General features: G+C 31.7%; 1 protein-coding gene across 2 annotated transcripts in view; it reads left to right on the top strand.

Annotated features, from left to right (window-relative positions):
- Positions 1-19,810, top strand: part of LOC139488064 (uncharacterized) — a 222,688-nt gene that overhangs the window by 29,177 nt on the left and 173,701 nt on the right. Inside the window, exons 6-9 of one of the 2 annotated variants that reach the window (XM_071273403.1) lie at positions 1,946-2,116; positions 3,369-3,515; positions 4,351-4,444; positions 6,899-7,397. In XM_071273403.1, coding sequence (XP_071129504.1) covers positions 1,946-2,116; positions 3,369-3,515; positions 4,351-4,444; positions 6,899-7,199 — 713 coding nt within the window. In that variant the 3' untranslated portion in view covers positions 7,200-7,397. Of the gene's footprint in view, positions 1-1,945; positions 2,117-3,368; positions 3,516-4,350; positions 4,445-6,898; positions 7,398-17,744; positions 17,937-19,810 lie in introns of those variants that run through there. The other variant, XM_071273404.1, reaches the window with a different exon arrangement.

Here is a 19,810-nt window from a genome sequence, read left to right as displayed (position 1 = left end):
ATTTAACGGACTTTAGATCGCTTTTTTGTAATGTGTTGAACCGAACCGTTATACGATTGTCGCATTTACATCATTTTTATATTCTGTAAAAGTAGCATACACATACTATTTACACAAATGTTACATGTTGTCAAGGTAACAGGGGGATGAGGGAGAGGTCATTTGATAAACTGTTATTCCTACAAAATAAACAGGTATTCATATATTCAGTTAAATATCCAAGCAAATGTCTGGGTACGCATATGCTTTATCAATAGTAAAGAGGCGGCTTTCAAAACATCATGATCATACAACTTGTAGAAGTGATAGTAGTTTCTAGTGACAGCTGCAAGGATATCATAATTTACACTATGTCTAGTAAACGAGTTTAAGTTTTAAACAGTCATTTTGTTCTTTACATCGTCTGAAAAGTCTTAAAAAAATTATTCAGTCATGATCAGTATTAATATTCATAATTTACAGGATATTCTTTGCCCATATATATTTCAGATCCACACAAATTTCATAGAAATTGAAAGATTGATGAATACGCTTTGAAAAATACTTTGAAAGAATCTCCGTTTCAAATTTATTTCAACTCGGCACACATTCAAATTATTAGCAGACTGTAGAATGTTGGTATTCAACTGGTATTCTGTTACTGGCTGTCTATTCCGTACATACCTGTTATCATAAATAACATGAACGTTGGTGTTTAGTTTAAAACACAATATCTATTACTAAATATAAGATGTGGTATGAGTGCAAATAAATCTTTTTATAATGTGCTTCAACATTAAAAGATGCTATTTTTTCAATGATATGATGTAAGCTTACCTCTACATGAATTTTTGAAATAATAGCTCCAAGCGCATGTCCAGTCGAGTGGTGTAGATTTCCGCATTCATGTGAAAAGCTTTCTTCTCAGAAAATATAACTCCGAAATACTTGTATTGGTCAGTGTATATTTATTCTCCCTCGCAAACATTTCTAGAAATGAAATTTGTTTAAAGCGTACGCGTGGAGACCATATGTATTTATAATGGGGTTATAAAAAGGGGTTGATTTATACACGGAAAACAACCTGGTGTTTAGGAAAAAAACTGAAACGGTATACCCGAACAAAAGTTAAAGAAATTGATAATGAACGATTGAAATAAATGCAGAAAACAGCATTTGTTTTGTATAGACCAATGAAATTATGTTCTTTATATTGATGACTGTATCCCTTTGATAGGAAACTAAGACGAACGCGCGTCTGGCGTATTTAATTATAAGCCTGGTACCTTTGATAATTATTTTCACCACTGGGTCAATGCCACTGCTGGTGGACGTTTCGTTCCGGTGGGTTTCACCAGCCCAGTATTCAGCTCTTTGGTGTTGACATGAATATCAATTATATGGTCATTTTTATAAGTTTACTGTTTGCATAAGTATAGATTATTCGAAATACTTAGGATTTACTTATCCCAGGCATAGATAACCTTAGCTGTATTTGGCACAACTTTTTGGAATTTCGGGTCATCAATACTCTTCAACTTTGTACGTGTTTTGCTTTCTAACTATTTTGAATCTGAGCTTCACTGATTAGTCTTATATAGACGACACGCGTGTCTGATGTATTAAATTATAAACCTGGTACCTTTGATAACTATTCCCCTAATGTGTCAGTCATGCATTGTTTGCTAATTAAACTTTACATATGGCATTATAAATCAATCATACTTGGTCGCTTAGAATTTGAAAGTCTGCAGCAGGTTTTTACGTTTTATCTCTACTCGGATAATGATAAAAAATGAGCTAAATACTTTATTTTTCATTGGTGCAAAATCAAAACGCATATGCGACCACTATGAATATATAATTGATCGGGTACCTTAAACATCATAACTATTTTTGGGTAAATCAAACGCATCATTTCGTCAATATGTGCTATATGTTAATTTGTTATTATTCTAACTTTCAGAAAACCCTTCATCCGATGGAAATAAAACTTCATGGCTCGTAGCAGAACAAACATGTTCAAAAAAGGACAAACACTTGTTACAGAAAATAAATATACTTGGAAGTGAATTCAAAAACGGAACCAATTATTGGGTATCTTTTTTTCGTCGAAAAAAGATTTCTTGGGGAATAGGTAACTACTGTATATTTCAAACTATTGGTTTGATGATACAATATACAAGTCAATAATAAGTTTGGTTCTGCCATTTAAACATAAAATATTTTCTTGTGTTAACTATTAAAAATTTCATTGTGTTGGCATTTTACTTTTCCTTAAATCTTTCTATTTTTTAATAGAAGAACCTTTCAGCTTTTGAAATGAGATAGATTTCAATTTTAGATTTCATATTGAAGATGGACACATGTTACCTGTCAATCAACACTTCAAATATTGCTATTGTAGCAGTATCTGATTTCGCCTACTGGATACTTGAATTCACTACGTTAGCCAATTTTTTCATTGTTGTGATATGTCTTGAAACAATAGAAACGCACTGAAGTGGTGGCTAATTGAGACAGGCACATGACAATTTGGTGGGATAACCTGGTTCAGATCTAAATTTCAATCTCGATTAGTGGGCTAATAAAAAGTTCATAAAAAAATTGAAAATACAAATCAGTAAAAGAAATGTCTGGAAAGTAAAACGTCGTCAATTTAATCTTTTTAAATAGAGATATCATACGAAACCCTCAACAGATTGTAATAACATGTTTTGTGAATGATCCCATGTTTGTCCTATTTTATAATTACAAATCCTTTATTTGTCAACCGTCAGACATTACTACAGTCCAAAATTTGTAAAACACATAATCATACAACTTGCAAAAAGAGGGAAGAAAGATACCAGAGAGACAGTCAAACTCATAAATCGAAAATAAACTGACAACGCCATGGATAAAAATGAAAAGGACAAACATACAAGTAATAACAGTTCCCAAAACATCATAAATTACACTAGTAAATCATTTTGATCTATAAATCGTCTGATATGTCTGAAAAATTATTCAGTCATGATCAGTATTAATATACATTATTGCACAGACATTTGTCACCCATACATATTTAAGATTCACACAAATTTCATGTAAATTGAAAGTTTGGTGAATACGCTTTGAAAAATAATTTGAGAACCTTTATTTGTCAACTGACAGGCAATTCTAAATTAGAAAATTTTCACCGTAATCATACAACTTGAAGAAATAATAACAGTTTCCAGTGACAGCATTTCTACATCAGAACATTTTTATATTAACAAAATCGAATTGTCAATTGCTTTCCAATCCATGTATTGTATTGGTGTACGTATTTATTTATCTGTATCTAAATAAAATATTGTTTGCACTAACAAAATTAAATAAAGTCAAAAGAATTTTCTTTATTAAAGGTGGTGACAAGGTTGTTTGTGCTGCCATAACCATTTCTCCAAACGGGTCAGTATCACTCGTTTCCAAACTTTGCACAGAACAGTTAGCCACTCTGTGTTACACACATAAACTACACAGAGACCACCAGAATACTACAGGGAATGACGGTAATATCTTTTTTGTTGTGTATTTTATTAGTTTGGCATATGCATGTAATTAAAATAATAACATTCTATACTACAAAACAAATAATTACTATTTATATGTTTACTTTTAATATTGTTCACATTGATAAGATTGAGTATCAGTAAATAATAGTTCAGTATTGTGATACCTCTTTTTTCAGAGTCTCTTTAATTTCGTAATGTTCCTCCATTTTAACCAATTTAATGCACATACTAGTCTACACTTGAATTGGAACATTAAAAAGGACCCAATTATATTTCCATTTCCATTTTTCCATTTTTTATTCAAACATTTTCATCTTCTAATGAATTTTTGACGATAATCCATAATCAACTTTGATAAATAATTAAGTGAAGTGTATTCATTTCAAAAACATATTTAATAAAACTAAATGTGTCAATGCATATCATAATCTGGTGCAAGTAAGACTGGAACAATAATAATTCTATCGAAAGGAAAAATGAACAAAGTGTCATCTCAGGTGGAACTCGTCACAGTAACATACCGAAAAATCAGTTCATTAAAATATGCATATAGACACAAAAAACTGATGACTTCCCAAAGAAAACAGTTACAATCCTGTTAAAAATAATTCGGGGCTATTATGACAACTTAACACATAGCTCTGTATAGAATTTGCTAAATCAGATTAATATATGTATGCAACAAATAAGAACAAAACGACTACTTCCTTTTAGAATGACGGTAAAGGCGAATACTATCTCAAAAGGCTTGATATCGACATGATCAATAAGGTATCGGCCCGGTGTACTGTGCTAATCGAGATTGGCATGTGTTATTTGCTATTTATTGCAGAAGCGTCTCCATTAGGATTAATAGTTGGATGTTGTACTGGTGTATTAGCTGTAATCGCTATAGTTATACTTTTCATCATTTTTAAACGCAGAAAGTAAGTATGAACAAGAAAACAAGAATATCTGCCAAAATAACCCCCAACTTTTTATATACCTTTGATTTGACATTCAACGACATCGAAAGGACATTTTATGTGAACGATTTATTCATTTGAACGATTTGTTTATAAGTGAGATATAAAAAGTCAACAACAAAAAAATACATTCAAAAATAAGTCACTAAAAATGTCAGCATTCATGGGTTTTATCTCTTGCTCTGTTAATACAATCATCATTATGCTTTTATAACGTTTATATAGATGTTTATCAATTTAAACTTATAATCAATTTAACTACTTAACAATATTTGTCTTTGATAGACTGTAGTAATTCTGTAAGTAAATTTAACAATATAAGTTGAAGGGTTAAAATCTAATATAATGTGAATGCTCTAACTAAAAACGCTTCATCTGGTTGTGCTAATAGTTTTCATGAGATAAAATTATTTGATGTTGTCATGCTCATGTCTAAATTGTGCTATAACATCTTCTGTTGAATGTGCTTCTAGCTAGTTATATCGATACACCATTGATTTACTCTGTAACTATATACTGTTTGTGTCTTTATCAAGTCAGTAGCTTTTAGTCCAGTAGTTGTCGTTAGTTACTGTATGTCATATTTGGTTTTCGTTTATTGTTTATAACACAGGTCTTTGGTTTTCTCATTTAAATGATTTTGTCGTGTAGGGCTTTTTATATCTTACTGTACGATTAAGGATTTGCGAATTGTTGAAAGCAGTTCCGTAACCGAATGATGCATACATTTAATTACTTTTTTTCTATGGTGGATAGTTTTTCAGTGGATATTACAACATTATTCTCTCCCCCCCTCTGTCTATTGACTATTTGGCGTATTAAAAAAGAAATGTGAATCTTGAAATTCTACTATTTGCAATAAAATGGGGTTAACTTTATACTTATTGAGTTGTAGTATTACTCAATTAGCAATAAAAGCGCTATTTTATATCTTTAGGTGTAATTTCTTTCAGGTGCACATAGGAAATTTATCAGATAAATTAACATACTAAAACATTTCTTTTCCAACAACTGTCATATTCCTGACTTGGCACAGGTATTTTCTAATGTAGAAAATGGGGTTTTAAACCTGGTTTTATAGCTAACTTTACTACTCACTTGTATGAAAGTCGCATTCAGTTCAATTATATTGACAACGATGTGTGTACAAAACAAACAAACATAATAGGTAATTTAACAGAGAATTTCCTCATGCTGTTTGGACGCATCCAAAATGTATCTGTGTTTGATGTGTATGCATCCAAGTATTTTTAGTTCACTTGTATGTGCTACTTTATTCATTTTTAGTGTTTTTCTTTGGAAATTGTAATTCAAATAGTTAAGTCATATGTTACTCAAATACTTTACTGCAAAGTCACAAAATGTAGTTATAATATGTCCAATGTTTTTCTGAATGGTTGCTATTTGAGATGTCTAGCAAATTTTGAGATTTTCGTGAGATTGTTTAGTAGATTTATAAATGATTTGGTCAAATTACCCCGCAGCTATATTCGTGAGTTCATAGCGGAAGCATGATCGACAGATAACGGTCTGTTACTTGGGGTAGGCGAGAATGTTTTCCTCCTTTTTGTAGGTCTATTTTGGACTTAGCAATAGCAATAAAAAGCGCAGTTATTTTGCTTTTGTTTGGTTTTTTTCGTTTCGTTCGTAGTGACTTTGGTTTTATCAATTTACACACAAAACCTTTTAATTTCTATCAAATTCTTTGGTGTGTTTGTAACGGATGAAAAACGAAATCCTATTATGATCTTAAGTTGCATGGCGTTTAAATTTATGGTTTTAGCTTTGAAAACTATTTGCTACATGAAAACTCTAAAATGACCTTTAGCACAGTCAATCAATGGATCTTTGTATCAACATTAAGGTAGTGATAACAAATGTATAATATTTGCACTAATTTAGATACTTCTAATTTTTGATACATGTAAATATCTGCAAATTATTGTACTTACAAATAGAAATCCTCATCAAAGATACCAGGCTTATCATTTTGTACGCCGAACGCGGGAATTATCAGTGACTTCAATGTCCAAAAAGTGTTAAAATGGAGTAAAGATATAAAAGTATCTTAATAGTGTATACTGAAGTGTCTTGAGATCCACCGATTACATGATATGTGAATAAAAACAATTTGAAAATAGTTAGACGAGGTTTGTCGACAGGGTAAGAGAAAAGAGATAATGGGATGAATTGAACACACTAAGCAGAAATTATCATTAAACATAAATAGTGTGTTTAAAACAATTAAGAACAGAAATGGAGTTTTTCTAAAAGTAACACCAAATCTCCATTCAATGAATGACTCAGGAAATGAACATAATTTATATCAATATACATTAGTTACATCTTGATTTATTGTGTGTATGATCAGCTATTTGTAAGTCGTTTTTTTACTCTTTACTATTATTTTTTCAGTGTGAAAAAAAGAAAATTGAGGTACCTTGAATCAGTTATTAAAGACCACGACACTGAATACACTGAATATGATAATCCTATGGAGGACAATTCAGACCATATGTATAAAAGTACTGATGTCACAAAACCTAGCTACTCTGACTATTCGTTAGCTGTAACATACAGCGATCCTATCAACAGTGCATTACCTAAAACTATCAAATCTATACCAGAAACAGAATATGAAAGTATAGCAATGACGCCACCAAAGACCAAACAAATTTATCCAATAGAAAATCCTTATCAAAGCCCTTATTCATAATCATATTATCTATTTGATGGATTTGATATTACCTTACATTATTTTTGCATTTGTTTATATTTTGAAATTTACATTTTGTATGCTTTTTATCGATCTCGACAATATTATCAGGGCCTATAGCACGTTGATCAATTGTAAATACTAATGTGCAGTTAAGTAACGCAGTGTTTTTAAAAACAAATATTGTCGCATTTTCAATAGGTTCTATGTCATCTTTAATGCTGCTTCTGACCTTTCAAACACCATAATCATTCTATTAAAAAAAAATTCACAGCAAACATAAACGGTCCAACTTAACCTTTCTATTATAAAATCCTCAAAGAATTTTAATCTAAGTATTTTGTTTCAGAAAGATGAAATTTGATATTTGACACCCAGTTCCCTTAAAGTTTAAGTGACGAACACTTGTCCGTTAGTAAATAAGCAAATAATTTTGCCCCATTTGAGATATATGAAATTGTGTTGACCTCTTCAAAAATATTTCTCTATCATCAGTTTATACTGGATAACAAATAGTTAAAAAATGTTCACCTTCCACCAAATTTATAGTATATTTTTTGAAAAGCCTCTAGCTTTTCTTTATAAGAATGGAGTAGGTGAGGAGGTTCTAATGGTTGTGTCTTCATAATGTGAACGATAATTATTTCCACCTTTCGGATAAAATAAAGCTTACAATAATACTTTCTCTAAGTTGTCAAGTATTAAAGACAACAATTTATGATTGATTAAATATTGTTTTAAGTTTGTTTTTTTAGAACCCAGGGGTTTCTTTCAACAAAAAAAAAAAAAAAAACTTAGACTGAACATTACTTTATTCACTTATTTTGCACTGAATCAGTACCACAATTGAGTTTTCTTCCTTTACCAGGTTTAAAGATGGTGAAACTTGCCATAGTTATAAATGCTCTTTATATTGAGAAATAATCAATTATAAAGATCACGTTTGTTTGTTTATTTATCAATTTGTTTATTCAGTTATGCTTTTTTTGTTCGCTCTATATACTATGATTTTATCAATAAACATATCTCAACACTATAATTATATAAAGGATTTGAGCTTCACCTTGTGATATGTTTTAAGGACATGTGTATTTTAATGCCGTTACCCTCGACCTTCCGTTTTTCTGTCTGTCCTATTTTCGTTCTAGCACACTAACTGACGTTTTCCTCATACAACAAGTCAATTAATATTCTACAGCTATGCCCCTTTATGTCTTGAAAAATACATTATTCTTTTTTCGCTTCCGCCCTTTTAATTATCTTAAGTTTAATTTGTTTCATTTAAATTTAATCTAACTGATATACTGTGCTAAAACGAATATTAACACAAATAATTGTGTGGCCATAAAACACGGATCCCCCAATGGCATTATCATTTTCTATGTTTTATGGACCGTAAAATAGGGGTAAAAACTCTAATTTGGCATTAGAATAAGAAAAGTCATATTATAGGGAACATGTGTACTAAGTCAAGTTGATTGTACTTCAACTTCATCAAAATCTACCTTGACCAAAATCTATAACCTGCTGCGGGACAGACGGACGTTAGGACGCTCAGAGCGAAAAACATATTGCCCCTCCACTATCGTAGGTGGGGCAAAAAAAAAAGGGATATACTACGAGTTTATAGAGCACTAAATACAACATCTTATACTGTATAAAAAACTCAGAAATGTTTTCGATTCGAGCGTTGCATACTCTTACAATTGCTAAATAGAAAACAATTGTAGATTTTAGATTTCATGGGTTGACGTATTTGACCTTTACCAAATTGCCAAAAATTAGTAATTTACATTGAAAAACAAATTAAAAACAACACGTTTAATAGTTTATTCCGTCCGAAGCGCTTTTCTGGATTTACCTTCATCAGGAACGCTCAAAGCCAAACATTTGAAATCCGAGGATGTATAAGTACCGAAACCGCTGAAGAGCTATATGTCAAAAATACCTAAAATAAATAGCCAAATTCATCGAAAGTCAACTTAGCCTGAGGGAGTTCAAACCTTAGTTTCTTAATAATAAACGGACAATTTTAGAAAATTTGTTAAATCATGTAATTACCGAAGTACTGACTACTTAGCTGATGATACCCTGGGGGACTGATAATCGACCAGCAGAGGTATCGACCCAGTGATGTAAACAATTTGAAAACAACACGTTTAATAATTTCTTGCGTCCACAGCGCTTTTCAAACATTTGAAATCCGAGGATGTATAAGTACCGAAACCGTTGAAGAGCTACATGTAGAAAATACCTAAAATAAATAGCCAAATTCATCTAAAGCCAAGTTGCCTCAGGGAGTTGAAACCGAATTTATACAAAAAGAGTTCAATTCTTTATTACTTTGAGCAAATGATGCTCATCAGTACAAATATAATATATATGCAAATACAATATATCATAAATAAATACATAAAAAATACATAACTGATAAATGAATACATCCGAGAAGAATAATAATCTATATTAAGTATTGGTAACTTATAACATGTTTGTTCTACGTTTAAATGCATGGAAAGGAAATTTACAAAGGTTACATATGTCTTTTACATTTTCTGTGCTCAACAACTGTATAAGCTTAAATGAAGATGGACGCTTATAATAATATGGCTTAATATACTGTCTCCTAATTGCATTATAACAATCACACTGTAAAATGAAATGAACCTCGTCTTCTATTGTATTTAAAGTACAGAGAGTGCATTTTATTTCTGATCTATTGACACCGTGATATCGTCCTGTTTCAACAAATAAGTTATGTGAAGACAATCTTATTCTCGTTAGATACACTCTAAAATTCACATGTTTAGTAAGGTAAAATTGTAAACGAACATTATTTACACAGTATTTATATAAAAAACACTTTGGCGTGCCATCCAATAATTGATTCAAATATTGATTAGCTTGATCAAATATTCTAGTTTTGACAAAATACTAAAGAGTGTCATTTACAACTAAATTATCTTGGTTATACCAGAAGTCATTCAGACCCAAATTAAACAATAAATACTTCAGTTGATAAATCCAACTATTTCTGTTGTTACATTGATTCCGTACCTGCTCTTTGTAACAATTTTCAAGAATACAATTATTCGTTGATAAAAGTTTAAACCAGTATCTTATAATATTATACAATCTAGAATATATCAAAGGATATCCACCAAACTCATAATACACCATTATATTCTTTGTACATTGTTTGACACCTAAAATATTTTTGCAAAAATCTAACTGAACTTTTTCAATATTCGGAGCTTTATGAAAGCCCCATATCTCACTGCCATAGCATGTAATACTACTTATATATGTATCAAACAAATTAAGGTATGTGAAAACATTCAAATATAAGGATGACACTTTTGATTTCAAGGCAAATACAGATTTCCTGCCTTGCTCAGCTAATTGTTTTTGAGTTTTTAAAAAACAATTCCGTCATAATTCAACAGAATACCTAAATAACAAAATTCATCAACAATGTCAATAACACTACCATCAAAATACCACTTTTCTTCAACCCTCACATTACCACCATTTCTAAATACTATAATCTTTGTTTTAGCATTGTTCACAGTTAAACCCCATTTTTGAGTGTACAATAAAAGTGTGTCTAACATATCTTGTAAACCTTTTACGGAATCAGAAAATAGTATCATATCATCGGCAAACATAAGCAAAAAAAGAGACAATTCCTGTACTTCATACGGTTGTTTAAAAATTCCATTTCAAAATCGTTCACGTACAATGAAAAAAGGATGAGAGAAAGTACTTCCCCTTGCATTAAGCCAACTGTACTCGTGAACTGCTCTGAATAAAAGCCATCAATTCGTACACATGATTTCACATTTGAATACATTGATTTTAGTAATGATAAAAGTTCCCTGTTATACCAATTTTTGTCAATTTCAACCATAAATTCAGTCTACATATTGTATCAAACGCCTGCTTGTAGTCTACAAAACAGCAATACAAACGATTCTTACTGGAGAGTGTAGTTTGAATGACAGTTAATAAACTAAACATCGCATCAACTGTACTGCTGCCCGGCCGAAATCCAAACTGTGCATCAGTAATAATGTTATAGGTATCGGACCAAAGCAATAATCTCATATTCATAATGGACGTGAACAATTTGGCCAAATTACTAACCAAACTTATGCCGCGATAGTTTACATGATCAGACGGATCGCCTTTTTTTAAAAACTGGAACAAGTATCGCAACTGTCCATGTTGTCGGAAAGTAACCAGAAGACAATACCCTGTTGAACATTTCCTCTAAGAACGGAATTAGCACATCCTTATATTCAATTAACATTTCGTCCATGTGAAAAATGGTGGATCGAACCTGGTTTTATAGCTAGCTAAACCTTTCGCATCAAATTCCATTATCTTGACAACGATGCGTGAACAAAACAAACAAACATATTAGGTAAAAATGTAAATAATACAGTCAATATTGTGTTATAGTAATCTTATTCACCAAAACAGCAAACAAATATGTAACAAAGAAGCACAAAATAAAGACAAGAATACACAAATCTATTTTAGTACAATAACACTATGACGGGATGTATAAGTACAGAGCCATGTCATGTATGTAACTACGAAACATAAAAAGGCATATAAACAAAGCACATAGCAAAAATGAAAGACAAGCAACAAACAAGTTTTACAATGGCCCAATTACGGGATGTATAAGTAGAGTCACGCTATATAGCTATATGCATCAAAGTAACACTAGTAGGCATATACACAAAGCACATTAGCAAAAATGAAAGACAAGTTTGCGAGAATATCATAAACAATAATGGTAGAATGTACAAGTACCGAAAGTATCTTAATCAATAAAGATAATCAGATATTTAACAAACAAGCACGAAAAGGCATATATCAAATTTAACAACCTCATTCATTACTTTCTAATTTTTGAATTTAACTTATGTATGTAAATCAACCCATAAACGGGTTGTTTAAGTATAGAGTCATGGTAAATGTATCAAAGAAACACAAAAAGTCACACGGACAAAGCAAACATAAAAGATAGTATCTAGAGAAAAAAATTAATATTTTTTCCCTATTTTTGTTGAGCCTGCAGCGTCTTTAAGCAAAAGTAGTCGAAACACTGGGTTCCGCGAAACCCTTACGAATAAACTCATCATAGATAGATACAAGGATTAAAATTTTATATTTATATCAGACGCGCGTTTGGTCTACAAAAGACTCCTCAGTGACGCTCTTTTCATTTAACTTCTCAAAGTTTCTTTGTCTTGAGCAAACCGGTGTAGAAAAGGAACTGCTAACCCATCCGAAGTTCAACACTGGTTTTATATTGGATTTCCTTTGCTTGTTCTATACTTTGTAAGGTTGTTGGGAATGTACTTTTTTACTACGACTATGATTTTTTTTATCGACTTACAGTTTCTGATCGCTCATTTGTATCTTCATACTGTATTTATGACCTTTTTAATATCATTGAAAAGTGATAATTGTAAGTTATAGAAATTAACATTAAATTCATCATTAATCATTTGATACAAAGACCTAATACATATAAACTGTCTGTGGTTGTAGTGTTCTACTTCAAATGACTAAGTTAAGAAGATGTGTTTTACAACGCTACCTCCGCACAGTCTGTCATGCCTACTAGGATCGTTTTACAGTAAGCAAGTAAGATTCCATGTGTCTTATAAAAAAAAACCACAGATGTTACATATTGCTACAATGTAATTGACATTTTCATCGTGCTAAAATGAAATCCTATTATAAGGTCTCCAAATTTATTTATTTACTGCTTAAGATTTTGAAAAAAAAACCTATTCAAATTCAATTATATATACATCATCATTTTATTACAGCTAATAGTCCATTGTCACCTATCCACAGTTCTAATGCAGAACCTCAATTTATTTATTTGTGATGATGTTGATGGATTGAGCATAAGAGTCAGTTTTTTCTTCATCAGACAAATCTTCAACAGAAAAGCTTATTTTCATGACCATTGATCAATAACAATATTCTAAAGATGATATCTGGAAATGAGGGTGGTTTTAATAGTTGCATTGGGTTTTTTATAAAAAACAAATACAAACACAAAAATATAAGACACACGATAAAAGGTCTAATACTATATGAACAGAACCTGTACGTTATATTTTGTATTTCCTGGTTATTTATTTACATCGGATATACTTTGTTCAAATGGCGTTGATGCTGTTTTGTCAACTTGTATTACTTTTAGGAATACTCCCTGCCGATGCAAAATGTAAGAATTACAATTATATGTATTATTATGACTCAAAAAGAATTTTATTGTCACATGTAATAAATAAAGACATTCAAAGTTTTGTGTATGTCGTACTAACCAGAAATCTACCAATTGTTAACTTTTACAGGAGCATGAAAACAACCCCACAGGACAGGAAAACATTTCATTTTACGCTGCTAATAAATATCAAAGTAATTTTATGATGACTCAATATCTTTTTTTGATAATGATGGCTTGTCTGATCCTGCAATGGCGTCATTTTGCCTTATGACTAAACATTCCTATAAGTTTTAAAGGGGACACGAAACTATTCATAAAGAATGCAACAATTAAAAGTAAAAGCGTACCGAATATGTTAAACTTTCCTCTTGCAATTCCGATTTTTAACAGATGTAGTTCAAAACTAATTAATCACATTTATCTCGACAACTTACCTTTTTGTCGATGCGCAAAAATAAGGGAAACATTTGTTAATATTTTACTTTTTCCATATTTGCCATCTGCCAGATACCAAACTGTTTGAATAATATAAGGGCGGATACAGAAAAAAATCGATATTAAAGCTCTAAATACTGCCAAAATGTAAAGTAGCATAAGGATGTTCAAGCAAGAACCGAAGCTTATAAACTCTGTTAGTCATTAGTTTAAAGCATAAAGTTCAGGACTTTTATAAAGCCTAAAGTTCAGGACTTTTATAAAGCCTTTACTTTTCTACATTTGCTAGAGGTATAGGGGGAGGGTTGAGATTTCATAAACATGTTTAACCCCGCCGCATTTTTGCGCCTGTCCCAAGTCAGGAGCCTCTGACCTTTGTTAGACTTGTATTATTTTAATTTTAGTTTCTTGTGTACAATTTGGAGTTTAGTATGGCGTTCATTATCACTGAACTAGTATATATTTGTTTAGGGGCCAGCTGAAGGACACATTCCCCATTTCTATTCTCAATTTTATATATTATCAAATTGACATAAGTGTTCATGTAAATTGTAACTAAATGAAGATAAAACATTCAATAATGTTACGTGTCTTTTACAAAAAATCAATCTTCGTATCTATGATGAGTTTATTTAGTGATTGATACTTAATTGGTATTCTTATTTCACAAATATATTCAAATGCGGATTTTCAACATAGACGTATTTTTTTGCAACAATGTCATTATGGTCATGATATCAGACGATTTAAACATAAAAAAGGTTTCTCTTGTTCGAACACTATGTTGTAATAGTTTACATTTATATTTTTTCATCCAGCATTCATGTATTTATTTTTGACGTTTCTGTTATGGGTTTGTTTTGATTATCTATTATATCTTATCGTTTGTAGTCCAAATTTTGTTTTAAATTGCCTTTCAGTACCATCATTGTCATGACAATCGTTTGGACAAATAGTGTGAAAATAATTGTATAAAATACGAGATTGCATGTTTATTACATATGCGCGTCACTGTGGTGTTTGCCGTTGATGTAATATGTTCATTTGTTGATCTGATGTTTGCATGTTGTGTCGACTAGTGTATTATTTGTTTATACATTTCTCTTTTGTGGATGTTCTTGTGTTTGTTTGTTATGTATTTCTGTCATCTTTTTTTTAACATTGTCATAAAGCGGGTGTTTGGCTACTCATTAAACCTGGTTCAACCCACCATTTCTTTCTTAAAATATGCTGTACCAGGTCAGGAATATGGCAATTGATATCAAATAGTTTGTTTTCTATGTGTGTTGTGTTTGATTTTGTTGCACTTTGGTGTTCCTGAAGTTTTGTTTTCTTCTGATAGTTGATGTGTTTCCCTTGGTTTTTGTTTGTAACCCGGATATGTTTTCTCTCGATCGATTTATAACTTTTGAACACCGGCATACAACTGTTTCCTTTATTAAAGTTTTATAAAAATATACTTGTTGCTGATCAATACAAGAAAAGTGGTAGGTACAAAATGTTAATTCAAACTCACTAGGCACAGACAAACTGGCATCGCCATGGCAAAAAAAACTACATACAGATAGATTAAAAAAAACCGGATTCAACAAAAAAAAACGTTGGTTATCTCATGTGCTCGTGGATAGTTATTTGATCAGCATGTTGTACTCGTCGTTTTTCTCATGCAAGTACAAACTAGATGGTGTCACATTTCAGGAAAGAGGACGGGATTGCGGACAAAACAATTGAAACAGATATTTCAAACGATCATTTAACTCATAATAGAACCTTTAAAGTTTTGAACTTTTCAAATTGTTATTTCCTGAAATTATTCATTCATTAATACGAATGTAAAACAAATTTAGGAAATGATTCCTTAGTTAAGTACAAAAATATTGAACTCTACTAAATTTTATTAAAAATAATGATGTCAATACATATTTTCTTCCTTTTTTAACAATAAATTTCCTGTTCTCTACATTACTGTCAAACTAGTAATCCACCATATTGAATTAATGTTAAAGTAAAGGTGAAAGATATCATAGGAATATTAAAACTCATAAGACGAAAAACACCTGACAAAACCATTAAAAAAACTAAAATTTTCACACGAAAAACCCAAACAACAGTAATAAAACACAACATAGAAAACTATAGACTGAGCAAAACAAACTCTACTAAAAAGCGGGTTAATATTTGTGCTTGTGCAGGGTACACAGATCCCGATCCTCTGGTTTCATCCTAAAATACAATTCGCTGATAATTTTAATTCGGATGGTTACTATGGACGAAATGAGAACATGATGACGGTTACGACAATTAGAACAACTCCGTCATCATCACTGAAACAGATATTCCATAATGGTTAACACATTCGTGATGTCGTCCGAAAAAAATCGATGTGGTGATTTTGACTTCACAAATTCTTGATTTAATAGCTTCCTAGTAAGCAGCAATCATTTATCAAGGAAATCATGATACAAAATGCATACATGTGTTTTATAGCTGTTAATACGACAAGGGTATTTTTCATTGTTAAGGCCGTACGGTTACCTATTTTTACTTGCATCCAATTCATTTAAACTTTGGTTGGTAAGTGTCAAATTGGCAATGATATTGCATCTCCCTAGTACTTTTGTAAACGGCAGACAATTCAAATGTTTTAATACTATTGCAACCTGAAAAAGACTTAGAAAGTGTGTACTCTAACAAATCTTCCTTATCGTATTCACCCGCCCTTAGAATTGATAGCTTGTCTTTAAGTGCTTACAAACATGATTTCAACACTTTAGCTAGGAGCGTCATGGAGCACCCGGAAGACCCTTCATTAGTGTCTGTTTAGTTAACGCATCAATGTAAATATAACGGAATTTGATGAGTCCCCGAAGAAAACCACCGACCTTCGATAGGAAAACTGACAATCCTAGTCAATTAAGATTGGAGTCGAGTCAGTGTTGACTGGCCAATGTTTACAGTAGTAAAACTACATAAACCCCTTGGTCACCGAGGCCCTAATAAAAAGTATGGGTCATCATGCTATTTTGACATGTACAATTTGTGCAGAAAATTCCAAATTTTCCATAGACTATCCATGAAACAACACTTTTTTTTATTAATAGAATTAAACACAATATGAAAAGGTATTACGGAAGCCGTAAGGGGACTTTTTTTTTAATTCGAGATCACGATAAAACATTACCTTTTAACCGAGATCTCAATAAAAAAACATATCGTTATCTCGTAGTCCAAATTATTATGACATCTTGAAAGGCTATTATATTTTTTTTCTTTGACGCCTTACGTTATCTTCGGCATTACTGAAAACGGCTAAAATTGGCAGAATATAATTCTGTTCTTTTCCTCACTCACATCTCAGATTTTGTGTGTTACCCACAAGAATATTTTCCTACGAACTGTGTGCTTGCTGAGAATAAAGTAGCATTAAGTACGGTCATTTTGTCACCGATTGAGATTAAGCAATCATGCAAGTTAGGATGAACGATACATTCTTGATTATATTTATTCAATTCATGATCAGCAGTGTAATGGTTGAATTAAAATAGCAAAACCCTGGAAAAGAGGAAAACTGGCAAGGAGTTGTAAAAGAAAAGCAAAAAACTAGCATTGCAGTATTATGCAAACATGACTTTTTGTATATATCATATATTATATATAATTACATACATGTATATGTTGTCTAATATATCATAGTAATGATAGGCTCAGTACCCTTTAAGTTAGCAAATGACCTATCTCCTAGCTAGACCACTGGATTTAAGATAACAACTTGAGATCTTATAAATCAAAATCATTGTATGATGTGAATTACAAAAAATGAAAAAATAAATATATTATTTCTCTTGTAGTATATTCTGAAGATGATGTGTACCTAACCACATGTCCCACAACTTATAGTAATATGCCATCTGACTGCAACTTGTTTGGTAGCTACTTTGAAGCAGACTCTTCAAACTTCAAAGATATACTGAACATTACAGAGAATGGGACTTATTGGATTGGTGCCAAAATAGGTTTCAAACGGAATATAAATCCTTTGGGTATGTTTATAACTCATTAGATTATTTTAAAGTGACTAGATTTACTGTTTCTCTCAGCCTATTGAAGTTCATTAAAAATTATGAATGAATTGAAATTAGTTTTATTAAATCACGCTAGCTCTAGCTCTTCTTCTGGTAAGACAATTTTATAAACTGCTGTTGAAGAGCCACAGTCAAGTCATCAGTGTGCATAATAAAAAAAAATATTCACAGCACACTTACAAACCATTTAGACCTCAGTTCTATTTAATGGTTACTTTCAAAGTGTTACCTAAATACGATACCTACATTTTGTAATGAATTGTTGAAACGTAAGTTAGTATTTTTTGTATTGCTAAATAAAACTTAGCATGTAGAGGTTTTGAATTATTTCTTCTTAATTTTGTATTTCAATACAATGCTTAAAAATATCAAAATACTCAATGAAATATACTTAGAGCTTAAATATATTTTCATGAAGTTCTAAATATAGAGAACATAGCCCAATAAATATTAAGAAATGGGTCGAGATCTACGCGTGTGCTCATTTCCATTACATTTGCGCGGAGGTTTTTAAAAGAGGGACGAAAGGTACCAAAGGGACAGTCAAACTCATAAATCTAAAACAAACTGACAACGCCATGGCTAAAAATGAAAAAGACAAACAGAAAAACAATATTATAGTACACATGACACAACATAGAAAACTAAAGAATAAACAACACGAACCCCACCAAAAACTAGGGGTGATCTCAGGTGCTCCGGAAGGGTAAGCAGATCCTGCTCCACATGCGGCACCCGTCGTGTTGCTTATGTGATTACAAATCCGGTAAATAGTCTAATTCGGTAGGTCAAATTCATGAAAGGGAAGGGGATTGTAGTTACGACGTGAGGAACATATCCGATATCATTTGTGAAATGGTTATTCCATAACGGTCAACCAACTCGTGATGGCGTCCGTAAAATTTACGAAGGGATGATTTCAACTTCACCATTTGGAACTCTTGATTTAATAGCTTCCTTGTGAGCAGTAACCCTCTATCAAGAAAATCATGATAGGAAATGCAAGCACGGGAATATCGTATCATTTGAGAGATATATACCCCGTATGCAGGTGCTGCTGGAATGTTGCTACTTAGAAATGGAAAGTTCACAATTGGAAAGCTGAAATCATCTCTTTTGTCGTAAAGTTTTGTCTTCAACCGACCCTCATTGTCAATTTCTAGATGTAAGTCAAGATATGAAGCTGACTTAACTGTATCTGTAGTATCCTTTATCTCCAATTCGATGGGATAGATGCGTTCCACATAGTCACCAAATTTTGAATTGTTTAGTGAAAGAACGTCGTACATGTGTGGGCATTTTTTAAAGAGGTAAACTCATGATGTTAATACAGGTATTTCGAACTGAATTTTACAGTGTGTATTGATGTGTGCTTATTTATTCTACATTAGCTAGAGGTATAGGAGATCCCACAATGCATGATTAATTAACCAAACCGAATGTTTTCGCCGGTCCAAAGTCAGGAACATCTGGCCTTTGTCTGTTATTTATGTTTTATTATGTTTTATTAATTTTAGTTCATTTATATGTTTTGGAGTTAAGTGTGACGACAATTTTCACTGAACTAGAACAGATTTTTTTAGGGGCTAGAAAAAACCCGCCCACGGTACGGCATTTTCTCGCTGTGTTATAGACCCATGGTGGACTTTGCCTGTTTTCTGCTCTTTCGTCGGGTTGTTGTCTTTTGTACACATTCCCCATTTCTCATTTTTAATATTATACTTATTTATTTAACTTTTAATTTCTAGCAGGAGAAGTCCGTTTTATTATGCACAAGCACTTAGAGTTAGACGAGAAATTATATACAGAAAAAAGTTTACATGTCATAACGT

The sequence above is a fragment of the Mytilus edulis genome, chromosome 9, assembly GCF_963676685.1.
Source record: "Mytilus edulis chromosome 9, xbMytEdul2.2, whole genome shotgun sequence".
In the NCBI taxonomy this organism is placed as follows: Eukaryota; Metazoa; Mollusca; class Bivalvia; order Mytilida; family Mytilidae; genus Mytilus; species Mytilus edulis.
The sequence above is the reverse complement of the archived record's forward strand: the minus strand, read 5'-3'. Positions and strand labels throughout refer to the sequence as shown.